This window comes from Oncorhynchus nerka, linkage group LG27 (genome assembly GCF_034236695.1).
Source record: "Oncorhynchus nerka isolate Pitt River linkage group LG27, Oner_Uvic_2.0, whole genome shotgun sequence".
NCBI classification, from domain to species: Eukaryota; Metazoa; Chordata; class Actinopteri; order Salmoniformes; family Salmonidae; genus Oncorhynchus; species Oncorhynchus nerka.
Window position 1 is genome coordinate 82,542,182 of NC_088422.1, and position 15,514 is coordinate 82,557,695.

General features: G+C 46.0%; 1 protein-coding gene across 1 annotated transcript in view; it reads left to right on the plus strand.

The window, feature by feature from the left end:
- The window catches only part of LOC115120649 (protein unc-13 homolog C-like), a 242,585-nt gene that overhangs the window by 128,096 nt on the left and 98,975 nt on the right, over positions 1 to 15,514 (plus strand). Inside the window, exons 19-24 of the mRNA XM_065012084.1 lie at positions 1,920 to 2,046; positions 5,881 to 5,977; positions 6,223 to 6,366; positions 6,596 to 6,673; positions 6,832 to 6,909; positions 8,141 to 8,167. Of these exons, the coding sequence (XP_064868156.1) occupies positions 1,920 to 2,046; positions 5,881 to 5,977; positions 6,223 to 6,366; positions 6,596 to 6,673; positions 6,832 to 6,909; positions 8,141 to 8,167 (551 nt within the window). The remainder of the gene's footprint in view (positions 1 to 1,919; positions 2,047 to 5,880; positions 5,978 to 6,222; positions 6,367 to 6,595; positions 6,674 to 6,831; positions 6,910 to 8,140; positions 8,168 to 15,514) is intronic.

Genomic DNA, 15,514 nt, shown 5'->3' on the forward strand with positions numbered 1-15,514 from the left:
GTCTCTCAGTCCCAGTTTTGATGCACCTGTACGGACGTCATTTTCTGGATGACAAAGGGGTGAACATGCCGTGGCTCGGGTGGTTGATGTCCTTGATGATATTTTTAGCCTTCCCGTGACATCGGGTGCTGTAGGTGTCCTGGAGGGCAGGTAGTTTGCCCCTGGTGATGCATTGGGCAGACTGTACCACCCTCTGAAGAGCCCTGCGGTTGCAGGTGGTGCAGTTGCCGTACCAGGCGGTGATACAGCCCGACAGGATGCCCTCAAATTGTGCATCTGTAAAAGTTTGTGAGGGTCTTAGGAGACAAGTCAAATTTCTTGAGCCTCCTGAGGTTAAAGAGGTGCTGTTGCGCCTTCTTCACCACACTGTCTGTGTGGGTGGACCATTTCAGAATGTCAGTGATGTGTAGCCGAGGAACTTGAAGCTTTCCACCTTCTCCACTGCTGTCCCGTCGATGTGAATAGGGGCGTGTTCCCTCTGCTGTTTCCTGAAGTCCACCATCAGCTCATTCGTTTCATTGATGTTGAGGGAGAGGTTATTTTCCTGGCACCACTCCACCAGAGCCCACACCTCCTGCCTGTAGGCTGTCTTGTCATTGTTGGTAATCAGTTCTACTACTGTTGAGTCGAATGCAAACTTGATGATTGAGTTGGAGGCTTGCATGGCCACGCAGTCATGGGTGAACAGGGACTACAGGAGGGGGTTGAGAACGTACCCTTGTGGGGCCCCAGTGTTGAGGATCAGCAAAGTGGTGTTATTTCCTACCTTCACCACCTGAGGGCGGCCTGTCAGGATGTCCAGGACCCAGTTGCACAGGGCGAGGTTCAGACCCAGGGCCCCTAGTGTAATGATGAGCTTGGAGGGTTGAGCTATAGTCAATGAACAACATTCTTATGTAGGTATTCCTCTTGTCCAGATGGGATAGGGCATTGTGCAGTGTGATGGCGTTTGCATCTATGGATCTCTCTATACCCCCTCCCCTCTCTCCCTTACCTCCCTTCTCTCTCCTCTCTACCCCCAAGTTCTGTGGTAGTTAATATGTCCTACTCTACTGTGATAGAGCCTACCATGTCATCAGACTGAACTTTCATTATGTACCAAGTCAGCTCTCATTACACTCTGTGTGTGTGTGTGTGTGTGTGTGTGTGTGTGTGTGTGTGTGTGTGTGTGTGTGTGTGTGTGTGTGTGTGTGTGTGTGTGTGTGTGTGTGTGTGTGTGTGTGTGTGTGTGTGTGTGTGTGTGTGTGTGTGTGTGTGTCCACCAAGGTCATGTCACTACCAGTGTCTGTGTTTACAGGATTCCTGGTCTAGTCTTAGATTACCTGTCTCTGTCAATATCAGGTCAGCCATAGCCTTGTCGCGAACCAGGCTCACGCGTGACATTAGCGGTATGACAACGTGAGACTAGGTCAGCCATGTTACAGGTCTAGCAGGACTTGTTGCAGAATGTAAATCAGAGAATGTAAACCCTTCCAGGCTTCTCACTTCCTGGCTACCTGGATATATTTCAGGATTCACCTTGTCCTTGTTCCGATTCTCCTCTCTTCTACGAAAATGTGCACTTGCAAACTCCCTGTCATGGATTTCAAATGATTGCTGTAAACATTGGCTGGAGGAAGTCTTCACCATCCATGGCAGGGAGTGTAGAAGTGCACACTTTGAGAGAAGGGTGGAGAATCAGGATGTAGCACAAGAGTAGAGTGACTGCCTGCACCCAGCAGTCGCTGTCCAGTCTCCTGTGGTGCTGAACTTCAGAATTCCAATTCCATCGCTGTCCACTTCCGTGGGTCTGGATATCAGATCTCCCCTATTAGCTTGATTGATTGATTGAGCCTTTTACTCCTGTGGCAAGTTCACCACGTCATACCTCAGTCCAGACATGCATGTTAACATTCTGCCTTTTTCATTTCCCCTGACAGAGCACGATAAGCACCGTCTATGCAAGAGCACAGAATACATGAACCTTCACTTTAAAGTCAAGTGGTTCCACAACGAGTACGTCCGCGAACTGGCTGCCTTCAAGGACACACCCCCTGAGTATTCTCTGTAAGTAGTGTACTGCACGCACACACACACACACACACACACACACACACACACACACACACACACACACACACGCACAAAGATTATGCCCCCAAAACATGCTACCTCTCACCATTACCAATAACAGGGGAGGTAAGCATTTTTCTGGAGGTATGATATTTATCCCTCCAAGTTTTTCACTCATCGTGATTCACAATTCCTTCATAATTATCCATAATCATGGTACATTCTTTAAAAAAAGTTTTTAAAATGGTTCTTCGGACTATCTCCATTGGAGAACCCTTTTTGCCTCCATGTAGAACCCTTTTGTAGCTGGAACCAAATACATTTTATTAGGATCCCCATTAGCCGATGTCAATGGCGACAACTAGTCTTACTGGGGTCCGACACATAACAACATCACAATAAAATATAACAATAAAACCTAACAATTTACAATAATAGTGACTCCAAAATGATCCAATACATTATTTACCATTTCTATTGGGCACAACATAAACCGAAACACAACTGAAACAAACTGCAAATGCATCCAACTTCCGGCGCCGACAGAGATGGCCGCCTCGCTTCGCGTTCCTAGGAAACTATGCAGTTTTTTGTTTTTTTACGTGTTATTTCTTACAGTAGTACCCCAGGTCTTCTTAGGTTTCATTACATACAGTCGAGAAGAACTACTGAATATAAGAGCAGCGTCAACTCACCATCAGTACGACCAAGAATATGACTTTCCCGGAGCGGATCCTGTGTTCTGCCTTCCACCCAGGACAACGGAATGGATCCCAGCCTGCGACCCAAAACAACAACATCGTAAAAGAGGGAAACGAAGCGGTCTTCTGGTCAGGCTCCGGAGACGGGCACATCGCCCACCACTTCCTAGCATACTACTCGCCAATGTCCAGTCTCTTGACAACAAGGTTGATGAAATCCGAGCAAGGGTAGCATTCCAGAGGGACATCAAGGACTGTAACGTTCTTTGCTTCACGGAAACATGGCTCACTCGAGAGACGCTATCAGAGTCGGTGCAGCCAGCTGGTTTCTCCACGCATCGCGCCGACAGAAACAAACATCTTTCTGGTAAGAAGAGGGGCGGGGGCGTATGCTTTATGGTTAACGAGACGTGGTGTGGTCACAACAACATACATGAACTCAAGTCCTTCTGTTCACCTGATTTAGAATTCCTCACAATCAAATGTTGACCGCATTATCTACCGGTCAACATTATCTATATTCCCCCCCAAGCAGACACATCGATGGCTCTGAACGAACTTTATTTGACTCTTTGCAAACTGGAATCCACACATCCTGAGGCTGCATTCATTGTAGCTGGGGATTTTAACAAGGCTAATCTGAAAACAAGACTCCCTAAATTGTATCAGCATATCGATTGCGCAACCAGGGCTGGTAAAACCTTGGATCATTGCTATTCTAACTTCCGCAATGCATATAAGGCCCACGACTCCATTTTGTTGCTCCCTGCCTACAGACAGACGCTAAAACAAGAAGCTCCCATGCTGAGGTCTGTTCAACGCTGGTCCGACCAATCTGATTCCACGCTCCAAGACTGCTTCCATCACGTGGACTGGGATATGTTTCGTATTGCGTCAAACAACAACATTGACGAATACGCTGATTCGGTGAGCGAGTTCATTAGAACGTGCGTTGAAGATGTCGTTCCCATAGCAACGATTAAAACCAGAAACCGTGGATTGATGGCAGCATTCGCGTGAAACTGAAAGCGCGAACCACTGCTTTTAATCAGGGCAAGGTGACCGGAAACATGACCGAATACAAACTATTCCCTCCGCAAGGCAATCAAACAAGCTAAGCGTCAGTATAGAGACAAAGTAGAATCGCAATTCAACGGCTCAGACACAAGAGGTATGTGGCAGGGTCTACAGTCAAGCACGGATTACAAAAAGAAAACGAGCCCAGTCACGGACCAGGATGCCTTGCTCCCAGGCAGACTAAATAACTTTTTTGCCCGCTTTGAGGACAATACAGTGCCACTGACACGGCCCGCAACCAAAACATGCGGACTCTCCTTCACTAAAGCCGAGGTGAAAAAAACATTTAAACGTGTTAACCCTCGCAAGGCTGCAGGCCCAGACGGCATCCCCAGCCGCGCCCTCAGAGCATGCGCAGACCAGCTGGCTGGTGTGTTTACGGACATATTCAATCAATCCTTATCCCAGTCTGCTGTTCCCACATGCTTCAAGAGGGCCACCATTGTTCCCTGGGTCTCGACCCCGCCCTGTGCAACTGGGTACTGGACTTCCTGACGGGCCGGTAACAACATCTCCACCCCGATGATCCTCAACACTGGGGCCCCACAAGGGTGCGTTCTGAGCCCTCTCCTGTACTCCCTGTTCACCTACGACTGCGTGGCCACGCACGCCTCCAACTCAATCATCAAGTTTGCGGACGACACAACAGTGGTAGGCTTGATTACCAACAACGACGAGACGGCCTACAGGGAGGAGGTGAGGGCCCTCGGAGTGTGGTGTCAGGAAAATAACCTCACACTCAACGTTAACAAAACTAAGGAGATGATTGTGGACTTCAGGAAACAGCAAAGGGAACACCCCCCTATCCACATCGATGGAACAGTAGTGGAGAGGGTAGTAAGTTTTAAGTTCCTCGGCGTACACATCACAGACAAACTGAATTGGTCCACCCACACAGACAGCATCGTGAAGAAGGCGCAGCAGCGCCTCTTCAACCTCAGGAGGCTGAAGAAATTCGACTTGTCACCAAAAGCACTCACAAACTTCTACAGATGCACAATCGAGAGCATCCTGACGGGCTGTATCACCGCCTGGTACGGCAACTGCTCCGCCCACAACCGTAAGGCTCTCCAGAGGGTAGTGAGGTCTGCATAACGCATCACCGGGGGCAAACTACCTGCCCTCCAGGACACCTACACCACACGATGTCACAGGAAGGCCATAAAGATCATCAAGGACAACAACCACCCGAGCCACTGCCTGTTCACCCCGCTATCATCCAGAAGGCGAGGTCAGTACAGGTGTATCAAAGCTGGGACCGAGAGACTGAAAAACAGCTTCTATCTCAAGGCCATCAGACTGTTAAACAGCCACCACTAACATTGAGTGGCTGCTGCCAACACACTGACTCAACTCCAGCCACTTTAATAATGGGAATTGATGTAAAATATATCACTAGCCACTTTAAACAATGCTACTCAATATAATGTTTACATACCCTACATTATTTATCTCATATGTATACGTATATACTGTACTCTATATCATCTACTGCATCTTTATGTAATACATGTATCACTAGCCACTTTAAACTCTGCCACTTTGTTTACATACTCATCTCGTATGTATATACTGTACTCGATACCATCTACTGCATCTTGCCTATGCCGCTCTGTACCATCACTCATTCATATGTCTTTATGTACATATTCTTTATCCCTTTACACTTGTGTGTATAAGGTAGTAGTTTTGGAATTGTTAGCTAGATTACTCGTTGGTTATTACTGCATTGTCGGAACTAGAAGCACAAGCATTTCGCTACACTCGCATTAACATCTGCTAACCATGTGTATGTGACAAATAACATTTGATTTGATTTGATTTGACAAGTTTGTAGAGTCACGTGCCAGGAATATGGGACCAAATACTACACTTTTGACTAAATGTAATACACTACAAGTGAAACTGTCAAATACTTATGACACTTTCAAATGGGGGGACTAGATACATAAAGTGCTTTCATTTCTAAACAGTAAAACAGATGTGTATGAAAATACGCTCAAATTAAAGGTGACATTCTGAACTGTATGTGTGTGTGTGTGTCCTCCAGGTGGTTCGAGCCGTTTGTCATTCAGTGGCTGTCTGAGAATGAGGATGTTGCCATGGACTTCCTACACGGAGCTCTGGGGAGCGACAAGAAGCTTGGCGTGAGTACTCACACACACTCCTCTTTCCTCACTCGCTCACTCTCACTCGTTCACTGTCTGGTAGTCCTCTGTCTCTTCTCAGTGAGGGATGAATAAATAACAGCAGTGTTGACATACAGCACTCTGCTGCTCTGCTCACCCCAATGAAATACTGCACCATTGTGAAGTACTAAAGCTCTTTCTCGCTCTCTCCCTCCTTCTCTGTCTCTTTCTCTGTCTCTCTCTGTTTCTTTCTCTTTCTCTAGTTCCAGCCAACGTCGGAACATGTCCTGTTCTCCTGTTCGGTGGTGGATGTGTTCACTCAGCTCAACCAGAGTTTTGAGATCATTAAGAAGCTGGAGTGCCCCAACCCACAGGCCCTGGCTCACTTCATGTGCCGCTTTGCTAAGGTCAGTCACTGACCCCCAACCTAATGTCCCTAGCTGTGTGTGTGTGTGTGTGTGTGTGTGTGTGTGTGTGTGTGTGTGTGTGTGTGTGTGTGTGTGTGTGTGTGTGTGTGTGTGTGTGTGTGTGTGTGTGTGTGTGTGTGTGTGTGTGTGTGTGTGTGTGTGTGTGTGTGTGTCTGTTTGACTGTGTGTGTTACAACTCTGTTCATTTCTTTTCTTGTATTTTTTCTAGACCATCAACAAGGTTCTGTTGCAGTATGCTGCAATCATAACCAAGGATTTTGGCTTGTATCTGAACCAGGAGAAAGTGGTAAGTGTTTTCTGGATGCACATAATGATCATTCTGCACACAAAAAGAGATGGACCAGCCCATCTAGCATTCACCTAAACTTCCCTCTGGCCAGTCTGGTTCTGAATAGTACTGTTACATTCTATATGTATAATAACATGACTGTGTCTCTGTGACAGCCCTGCATCCTCATCAACAACATCCAGCAGCTCAGAGTTCAGCTGGAGAAGATGTTTGAGTCCATGGGAGGCAAACAGGTCTGTACTGTAGCAACCCCTTACCTTTATACATACCCCTTACCCTTTACCCCAACCCAAAGACCATGGGAGGCAAGCAGGTCTGTATCTCTTCTTCCCCCCTCATATCCCCATGTTCCCAGACCCTCCCTGGCCCTAATCCCTGTCATACCCCATCAGACAATCCTCACCTTCCCCCTAGATCTGCCACTATCCCTCTGAAGACTGGTTCTATTTCTCCACTCTTCTAACTCTTCTCCCTCCATACTGTCTGGTCTTGTACGTTCTACTTTGTTTCTTTTATAAATGTTGGTTAATACATGTTTGATGAATGTATGGGGGAAAGCCCTTAGTCTGTGTCTTGGGTTTCAGATATTCTAGCATGTCCCCCTCGACGATTTCTGTCTGTCTGTCTCTCTGTCTCTCCCTCTAAGTCTGTCTGTCAGACCCCCTCTAAGTGTCTGTCTCTCTGTCTGTTTCTCACTCTAAGTCTGTATGTCTGTCCCCCTCCAAGCCTGTCTTTCTGTCCCTCTCTAAGTCTCTCTGTCCCCCTCTAAGTTTGTCTGTCTCTAAATCCATCTATCTGCCTCTCTGTCTGCCCCCTCTCTAAGTCTCTGTCTGTAAGTCTATCTGTCCCCCTGCTCTGAGTCAGTCAGTCAGTCAGTCAGTCAGTCAGTCAGTCAGTCAGTCAGTCAGTCTGTCTGTCTGTCTGTCTGTCTGTCTGTCTGTCTGTCTGTCTGTCTGTCTGTCTGTCTGTCTGTCTGTCTGTCTGTCTGTCTGTCTGTCTGTCTGTCTGTCTGTCTGTCTGTCTGTCTGTCTGTATGTATGTCTGTCTGTCCCCCTCTAAGTATGTCTGTCTGTCTGTCTGTCTGTCTGTTCCCTCTAAGTCTGTCTGTCTGTCTGTCTGACTGCCTCTCTGCCTCTCTGTCTGACTCTCTGCCTCTCTGCCTCTCTGTCTCTCCCTCTAATTATATCTGTCTGTCTAACTGTCTGTCTGCCTCTCCCTCTAAGTATATCTGCATGTCTCTCTACCTGGTATGTCTGTCTCTCTCTCGCTCTCTGTCTCTGTCTCTCTGACTGTCTCTGTGTCTGTCTCTCTCTGCCTGTGTCTGTGTCTGTCTGATCCTGAGAATATAGCAACAGTTTTCTGTTATGTGCATGGTGTCTCTCTCCTGTTTCTAACATTTTAAATGCCTTGAGTTTTGTCTTCTGTGGTCTTGTGTTTCCCCATTCTACCCTGCTCTCTTTCAAGGAGGAGGGGGCTGTGTCCTTTTGCAAGGTGTGTAGTATAGGACTCCTACCTCCTACCATCCTAACCCCCCTTTACTAAACATAGGACTCCTACCTCCTACCATCCTAACCCCCCTTTACTAAACATAGGACTCCTACCTCCTACCATCCTAACCCCCCTTTACTAAACATAGGACTCCTACCACCTACCATCCTAACCCCCCTTTACTAAACATATAACTCCTAATAACTCCTACCATCCTACCTAACACCCTTTACTAAACATATAACTCCTACCATCCTACCTAACACCCTTTAGTAAACATAGAACTCCTACCATCTTACTTAACACCCTTTACTAAACATATAACTCCTACCTAACACCCTTTACTAAACATAGAACTCCTACCTAACACCCTTTACTAAACAGAACTCCTACCATCCCTAACATTCTTTATAAAACCCTTTAGGCCTACTAAAGATTAGTCTCCTACCATCCTAACATTCTTTATAAAACCCTTTAGGTCTTCTAAAGATAAGTCTCACACCATCCTAACATTCTTTATAAAACCCTTTAGGCCTACTAAAGATAAGTCTCCTACCATCCTAACATTCTTTATAAAACCCTTTAGGCCTACTAAAGATAAGTCTCACACCATCCTAACATTCTTTATAAAACCATTTAGGCCTACTAAAGATAAGTCTCCTACCATCCTTACCATCTTTCACTTAGAATTGGATTCCTTGGATTCCTCCTTCCTCCTTAATGGTTGTGGTCCTTCATTCTGTTTAACCTGATGAAGATCATGTGGATGGAAACAGTGGTAATTAGGACCATACAGTGTGAAGGACATTATTTATTTTAGCATAGGACACCTTAACTATCCCTACCACCATCTACTGAACTATAGTAAATGCATGTACCCGCACCCCAATCCCCACCTATGCTTCTCCCTCTCTCAGCACCACACACACAGACATAAACACACACACCCCAACTCGCTCTGACTCTCTCAGCATTACACACACAGACATAAACACACACACCCCACCTCGCTCTGACTCTCTCAGCATCACACACACAGACATAAACACACACACCCCACCTCGCTCTGACTCTCTCAGCACCACACACACAGACATAAACACACACACCCCACCTCGCTCTGACTCTCTCAGCATCACACACACAGACATAAACACACACACCCCACCTCGCTCTGACTCTCTCAGCACCACACACACAGACATAAACACACACACCCCACCTCGCTCTGACTCTCTCAGCAACATGTGCAACAGGGCATATGGAATCAGAGCTACCCATCTGTCATCTAGCCCCCACACTCTGTCATCTAGCCCCCGCGCTCTGTCATCTATCCCCACTCTCTGTCAGGGAGCAGTATTCTTCTGGCATCTAGCCCCCACTCTCTGTCAGGGAGCAGTATTCATCTGTCATCTAGCCCCACTCTCTGTCAGGGAGCAGTATTCATCTGTCATCTAGCTCCACTCTCTGTCAGGGAGCAGTATTCATCTGTCATCTAGCTCCACTCTCTGTCAGGGAGCAGTATTCATCTGTCATCTAGCCCCCACTCTCTGTCAGGGAGCAGTATTCATCTGTTATCTAGCCCCCACTCTCTGTCAGGGAGCAGTATTCATCTGTTATCTAGCCCCCACTCTCTGTCAGGGAGCAGTATTCATCTGTCATCTAGCCCTACTCTCTGTCAGGGAGCAGTATTCATCTGTCATCTAGCCTCCGGGGTTCTGTCAGGGAGCAGTATTCATCTGTCATCTAGCCCCACTCTCTGTCAGGGAGCAGTATTCATCTGTCATTTAGCCTCACTCTCTGTCAGGGAGCAGTATTCATCTGTCATCTAGCCCCACTCTCTGTCAGGGAGCAGTATTCATCTGTCATCTAGCTCCACTCTCTGTCAGGGAGCAGTATTCATCTGTCATCTAGCCCCACTCTCTGTCAGGGAGCAGTATTCATCTGTCATCTAGCCCCACTCTCTGTCAGGAGCAGTATTCATCTGTCATCTAGCCCCACTCTCTGTCAGGGAGCAGTATTCATCTGTCATCTAGCCCCCGCGTTCTGTCAGGGAGCAGTATTAATCTGTCATCTAGGCCCCGCGTTCTGTCAGGGAGCAGTATTCATCTGTCATCTAGCCCCACTCTCTGTCAGGGAGCAGTATTCATCTGTCATCTAGCCCCACTCTCTGTCAGGGAGCAGTATTCATCTGTCATCTAGCCCCACTCTCTGTCAGGGAGAAGTATTCATCTGTCATCTAGCTCCACTCTCTGTCAGGGAGAAGTATTCATCTGTCATCTAGCTCCACTCTCTGTCAGGGAGCAGTATTCATCTGTCATCTAGCCCCACTCTCTGTCAGGGAGAAGTATTCATCTGTCATCTAGCCCCCGGGGTTCTGTCAGGGAGCAGTATTCATCTGTCATCTAGCCCCACTCTCTGTCAGGGAGCAGTATTCATCTGTCATCTAGCCCCACTCTCTGTCAGGGAGCAGTATTCATCTGTCATCTAGCCCCACTCTCTGTCAGGGAGCAGTATTCATCTGTCATCTAGCCCCACTCTCTGTCAGGGAGCAGTATTCATCTGTCATCTAGCCCCACTCTCTGTCAGGGAGCATTATTCATCTGTCATCTAGCCCTACTCTCTGTCAGGGAGCAGTATTCATCTGTCATCTAGCCCCACTCTCTGTCAGGAGCAGTATTCATCTGTCATCTAGCCCCACTCTCTGTCAGGGAGCAGTATTCATCTGTCATCTAGCTCCACTCTCTGTCAGGGAGCAGTATTCATCTGTCATCTAGCCCCACTCTCTGTCAGGGAGCAGTATTCATCTGTCATCTAGCCCCCGCGTTCTGTCAGGGCGCAGTATTTATCTAGCATCTAGCCCCCGCGCTCACTTATTTTGGTCCCCAAGCTGAAGCTACAAAATGCTCTAGACAGGATTTCGTACAAACTCTGATGAGCTTCTCAAATGCTTACAAAACTCCCCAGCTGTGCTCTCTCTCTCTCTCTCTCTGAAGTAAAGGCTCTGTTACAGTAATGAGACATCTGAACAGACAGAGTCTGCATCCAAATGCACCATATTCCCTATTCAGTGTACTACATTTGAGCAAGTAATGTAGTGCGCTATAAAAGTAGTGCACTGTAAAGGGAAAGGGGTGCCATTCAGGACAAAGACAGACATATCTGACTGAAATTAACGGCTTTAGTTGGTTTGGCTGTAGCTCCTTGCTTTAGACAGGTGACAGGTGATTTATTAGGCGAATTGAGTGACAGGGATGTTGCATTATTCAGGAAAAACATACAATAGTAATCACAACCTGCTACCACTATAAACTACCTTGTCATTCAGGCATTAGACAGCTATTCCTAATGATATCGGAACATAATGGATCATGCAGGTTGATAAACTAAATGTTTTTCCATTTTAGGCAGACCTCAGCACAAAAACACATTACTGGCTGACTGGCAGTGAAAGTGTTCCCAAAGCAATTAGCAAACTGAAAGCCAGGGCAATTACACAGATCAATGTGCTATCATATCATTTCAAATAACACATATTTCAGGCTCTACATATGATAGAATGAGAAATAACACATCCTTCATTTCATGGAATGTTAAATAATAGATTAACATCAACTTCTGCAAGGCTGAGACAGAGACGTGAGAGAGGATAACATCTTGATCGCTGTGTAATGGCTTCTATAATGGCTTACTATACACAACAGCTGTCTCTACAAGCCATCCACCATCAGAATGAGATAGGATTAGAGAGCTGGTCTGCGACTGCATGACTCTTATCTAACGTAATGTGAGGATCTGTCACATTTACACACACACACACACACACACACACACACACACACACACACACACACACACACACACACACACACACACACGCACACACATATATATATATATATGTATATGTATATATGTATATACAGTGCCTTGCGAAAGTATTCGGCCCCCTTGAACTTTGCTACCTTTTGCCACATTTCAGGCTTCAAACATAAAGATATAAAACTGTATTTTTTTGTGAAGAATCAACAAGTGGGACACAATCATGAAGTGGAACGACATTTATTGGATATTTCAAACTTTTTTGGGCGTGCAAAATTATTCAGCCCCCTTAATTTAATACTTTGTAGCGCCACCTTTTGCTGCGATTACAGCTGTAAGTCTATCAGTTTTGCACATCGAGAGACTGAATTTTTTTCCCATTCCTCCTTGCAAAACAGCTCGAGCTCAGTGAGGTTGGATGGAGAGCATTTGTGAACAGCAGTTTTCAGTTCTTTCCACAGATTCTCGATTGGATTCAGGTCTGGACTTTGACTTGGCCATTCTAACACCTGGATATGTTTATTTTTGAACCATTCCATTGTAGATTTTGCTTTATGTTTTGGATCATTGTCTTGTTGGAAGACAAATCTCCGTCCCAGTCTCAGGTCTTTTGCAGACTCCATCAGATTTTCTTCCAGAATGGTCCTGTATTTGGCTCCATCCATCTTCCCATCAATTTTAACCATATTCCCTGTCCCTGCTGAAGAAAAGCAGGCCCAAACCATGATGCTGCCACCACCATGTTTGACAGTGGGGATGGTGTGTTCAGGGTGATGAGCTGTGTTGCTTTTACGCCAAACATAACGTTTTGCATTGTTGCCAAAAAGTTCAATTTTGGTTTCATCTGACCAGAGCACCTTCTTCCACATGTTTGGTGTGTCTCCCAGGTGGCTTGTGGCAAACTTTAAACAACACTTTTTATGGATATCTTTAAGAAATGGCTTTCTTCTTGCCACTCTTCCATAAAGGCCAGATTTGTGCAATATACGACTGATTGTTGTCCTATGGACAGAGTCTCCCACCTCAGCTGTAGATCTCTGCAGTTCATCCAGAGTGATCATGGGCCTCTTGGCTGCATCTCTGATCAGTCTTCTCCTTGTATGAGCTGAAAGTTTAGAGGGACGGCCAGGTCTTGGTAGATTTGCAGTGGTCTGATACTCCTTCCATTTCAATATTATCGCTTGCACAGTGCTCCTTGGGATGTTTAAAGCTTGGGAAATCTTTTTGTATCCAAATCCGGCTTTAAACTTCTTCACAACAGTATCTCGGACCTGCCTGGTGTGTTCCTTGTTCTTCATGATGCTCTCTGCGCTTTTAACGGACCTCTGAGACTATCACAGTGCAGGTGCATTTATACGGAGACTTGATTACACACAGGTGGATTGTATTTATCATCATTAGTCATTTAGGTCAACATTGGATCATTCAGAGATCCTCACTGAACTTCTGGAGAGAGTTTGCTGCACTGTAAGTAAAGGGGCTGAATAATTTTGCACGCCCAATTTTTCAGTTTTTGATTTGTTAAAAAAGTTTGAAATATCCAATAAATGTCGTTCCACTTCATGATTGTGTCCCACTTGTTGTTGATTCTTCACAAAAAAATACAGTTTTATATCTTTATGTTTGAAGCCTGAAATGTGGCAAAAGGTCGCAAAGTTCAAGGGGGCCGAATACTTTCGCAAGGCACTGTATATATGCACACATGCACACACACTGTAAAGTGGCACTGGAGAAGGCTGACATTTTACGAGTTCCTATCCAATTGTGATTTTTTGGGTTTGTTTCTTTGCGTTGTTTGCAACTTATTTTAAAACCTTTTTCATACATAATGTTGCTGCTACCATCTCTTATGAAAATAACTGCCGAACTGAGTCCTTTTTTTCCTTTAATGAGCCCGACGTGAATGACATATTGCTTTCCCGGGAACAGGCCCAGATCCCCGTCATTTGCGTGAGAGAAGGCAGAGAAAAAGATGCCGGAGGGGGGCTGTCTTCTGAGAATTTGTAAGCAATCGAATAAACTCCCACTGCCTTCCATTCTGCTAGCAAGCGTGCAACCTTTGGAAAATAAAATCGATGACCTACGCGGAAGATTAACTACCAACGGAACATTGAAAACTATAATATCTCATGCTCCATGGAGTCGTGGCTGAACGATGACATTATCAACATACAGCTGGCTGGTTATAGGCTGTATCGGCAGGATAGAACAGCGGCATCTGGTAAAACAAGGGGCGGTGGACTATGTATTTTTGTAAATAACAGCTGGTGCACGATATCTAAGGAAGTCTCAAGGTTTTGTTCGCATGAGGTAGAGTATCTCATGATAAGCTGTAGACCACACTATGTACCTAGAGAGTTTTCATCTGTATTTTCCGTAGCTGTCTACATACCACCACAGACCGATGCTGGCACTAAGACCGCACTCAATGAGCTGTATTCCGCCATAAGCAAACAGTAAAACGCTCACCCAGAGGCAGTGCTCCTTGTGGCCGTGGACTTTAATGCAGGGAAAATTATATCTTTATATCAGCATGTCACATGTGCAACCAGAGGGAAAAAAACTCTAGACCACCTTTACTCCACACACAGAGACTCATACAAAGCTCTCCCTCACCCTCCATTTGGCAAATCTGACCATAATTCTATCCTCCTGATTCCTGCTTATAAGCAAAAATTAAAGCCGGAAGCATCAGTGACTCAATCAATAAAAAAGTGGTCAGATGAAGCAGATGCTAAGCTACAGGACGGTTTTGCTATCACATACTGGAATATGTTCCGGGATGTCTCCGATGGCAATGAGGAGTACACCACATCAGTCATTGGCTTCATCAATAAGTGCATCGATGACGTCGACCTCATAGTGACCGTACGTACATACCCCAACCAGAAGCCATGGATAACAGGCAAAATCCACACTGAACTAAAGGCTAGAGCTGCCACTTTCAATGAGCGGGACTCTAACCCGAAGCTCATAAGAAATCCCACTATGCACTCCGACTAACCATCAAACAGAGGCGTTAATGAAGGACTAGGATCGAATCGTACTACACGGGCTCTAATGCTCATCGGATATGGCAGGACTTGCAAACCATTACAGACCACAAAGGGAAGCACAGCCGAGAGCTGCCCAGTGACACGAACCTACCAGATGAGCTAAACAACTTCTATGCTCGCGTCAAGGCAAATAACACTGAAACATGCATGAGAGCATCAGCTGTTCCGGAAGACTGTGTGTTCACGCTCTCCACAGCCGATGTGAGTAAGACCTTTAAACAGGTCAACATTCACATGGCCGCAGGGCCAGACGGCTTACCAGGACGTGTACTGCGAGCATGCGCTGACCAACTGGCAAGTGTCGTCACTGATGTTTTCAACCTCTCCCTGTCCTAGTCTGTAATACCAACATTATAAGCAGATCACCATAGTCCCTGTGCCCAAGAATACTAAGGTAACCTGCCTCAATGACTACTGACCCATAGCACTCACGTCTGTAGCCATGAAGTGCTTTGAAAGGCTGGTCATGGCT